General features: G+C 41.8%; 1 protein-coding gene across 1 annotated transcript in view; it reads left to right on the top strand.

The window, feature by feature from the left end:
* PRPS1 (phosphoribosyl pyrophosphate synthetase 1) overlaps nucleotides 1-1,736 on the top strand; it is a 37,060-nt gene that overhangs the window by 14,004 nt on the left and 21,320 nt on the right. The window contains exon 2 of the mRNA XM_007952413.2: nucleotides 1,256-1,439. Within this exon, the coding sequence (XP_007950604.1) occupies nucleotides 1,256-1,439 (184 nt within the window). The remainder of the gene's footprint in view (nucleotides 1-1,255; nucleotides 1,440-1,736) is intronic.

The following is a 1,736-nucleotide window of genomic DNA, read 5'->3' on the forward strand; positions in this document are numbered from 1 at the left end:
AAACATTTATTTTTTAGAGCAAGGAGACCTGGTGGTGCAATGGTTAAGCACTTGGCTGCTACTGGAAGGTTGGTAGTTCGAATTCATACAGCAGGTTTGCTGCAGATCTGCTTACAGATTACAGCCAAGAAAACCCTACGGGGCAGTTCTGCTCTGTTACATGGGGTTGCTGTGAGTCAAATCGACTTGACAGCATCGAACAACAGCAACAATTTTTAGAGTAGGAATTTTTTAAAAGAAGACTTACTTCTTGGTCCAGATTATAGTTAGTGTAAGAGCCCTGGTGGCACAACGGTTAAGCATTTGACTGCTAACTGAAAGTTGGCAGCTCAGACCTACCTATTGGCTTGTGAGCAAAAGACCTGATGATCTGCCTCTGAAAAGATTATAGCCTAGAAAACCATATGGGGCAGTTCTGCTCTGTCGTGTGGGATCTCTGTGGATCACAAATCAGCTCAACTGCACACAAGTTAGTATAGGACAAGATCAAGGACTTCATCTGTTTATTCACTATTGTGTTCCTAACACTAGCACAGTGATTGGCCTGTACACACTGAACATTTGATGAGTGAATTGCCAGTATGGTAGAGTGGTACTATCATATAATAGAACATCATTATGGAATAATAATGATCCATTCCTTGTATGATATTTCTACTTTTTTGTCAAGTAAGGATTGTGTAACAGGTAATATACCAAATTTGCATTCATGTCATATTCATATTCATGTATCTGCGTGAAACAAGATAAGGGCCCCCAGCTTGGTCCAATCACTTGTAAGTGCTTTAGACTGACCTTAGCCAATCTTCCTGTCATGCTACATATAGAAAATGGTAATATTTGTATGGTACACTGGACTAAACTGAGGAGGCTGCTTCTGGTGCAGGGACTCTCCTGCAGTCTGAGAGCACCAGGATTGATATGAAGGCATAACCTAGTCACAGCATACTGGTAGAGAACCTATGCTTTTTAGACCTTACTGTTTATAGAAGTATGCTATAAAACCAAAACCAAAGTCACTGCCATCGAGTCGATTCTGACTTATAGCGACCCCTGTTGGGTTTCCAAGGAGATAAATCTTTACAGAAGTATGTTGCCCCAGCTTCCTTCCATGGAGTGGCTGGCGGGTTTGAACTGCCAACTTTCTGGTTAGAAGTCAAATGCCTTAGGCACTGCGCCACCAGAGATCCTTTTGAATTATAGTATAGTGCTTAAAAATCTATTGTTGTATGTTGTCCTTCCTTTCCCCATGTAGTGTGGAAATTGGCGAGAGTGTGCGTGGAGAGGATGTCTACATTGTTCAGAGTGGTTGTGGAGAAATCAACGATAATCTCATGGAGCTTTTGATCATGATTAATGCCTGCAAGATTGCTTCAGCCAGCCGGGTTACTGCAGTCATCCCATGTTTCCCTTATGCACGGCAGGATAAGAAGGATAAGGTAGGGACAGAATCTGTTTCTCTCACTCTTTTTTTTTTTTTTAATTTTATTAGTAAGACTAAGAATCAATTCTTGTGGAGTTGTTTTAAACTATGGTATACACACACACACACACACACCCCCCAAATCCACTGCCATCAAGTCAGTTCTGACTCATAGCAACCCCAATAGGGTTTCCAAGGCAATAAATCTTTACTGAAGTAGATTGCCCCATCTTCCTTCCACAGAGTGGCTGGTGAGTTTGAACCACCAACCTTCTGGTTAGTAGTCAAATGCCTTAGACACTGTACCACCAGA

Source organism: Orycteropus afer, unplaced genomic scaffold (genome assembly GCF_000298275.1).
Source record: "Orycteropus afer afer isolate SDZICR_OR568_19922 unplaced genomic scaffold, OryAfe1.0 scaffold00336, whole genome shotgun sequence".
Taxonomy (NCBI): Eukaryota; Metazoa; Chordata; class Mammalia; order Tubulidentata; family Orycteropodidae; genus Orycteropus; species Orycteropus afer.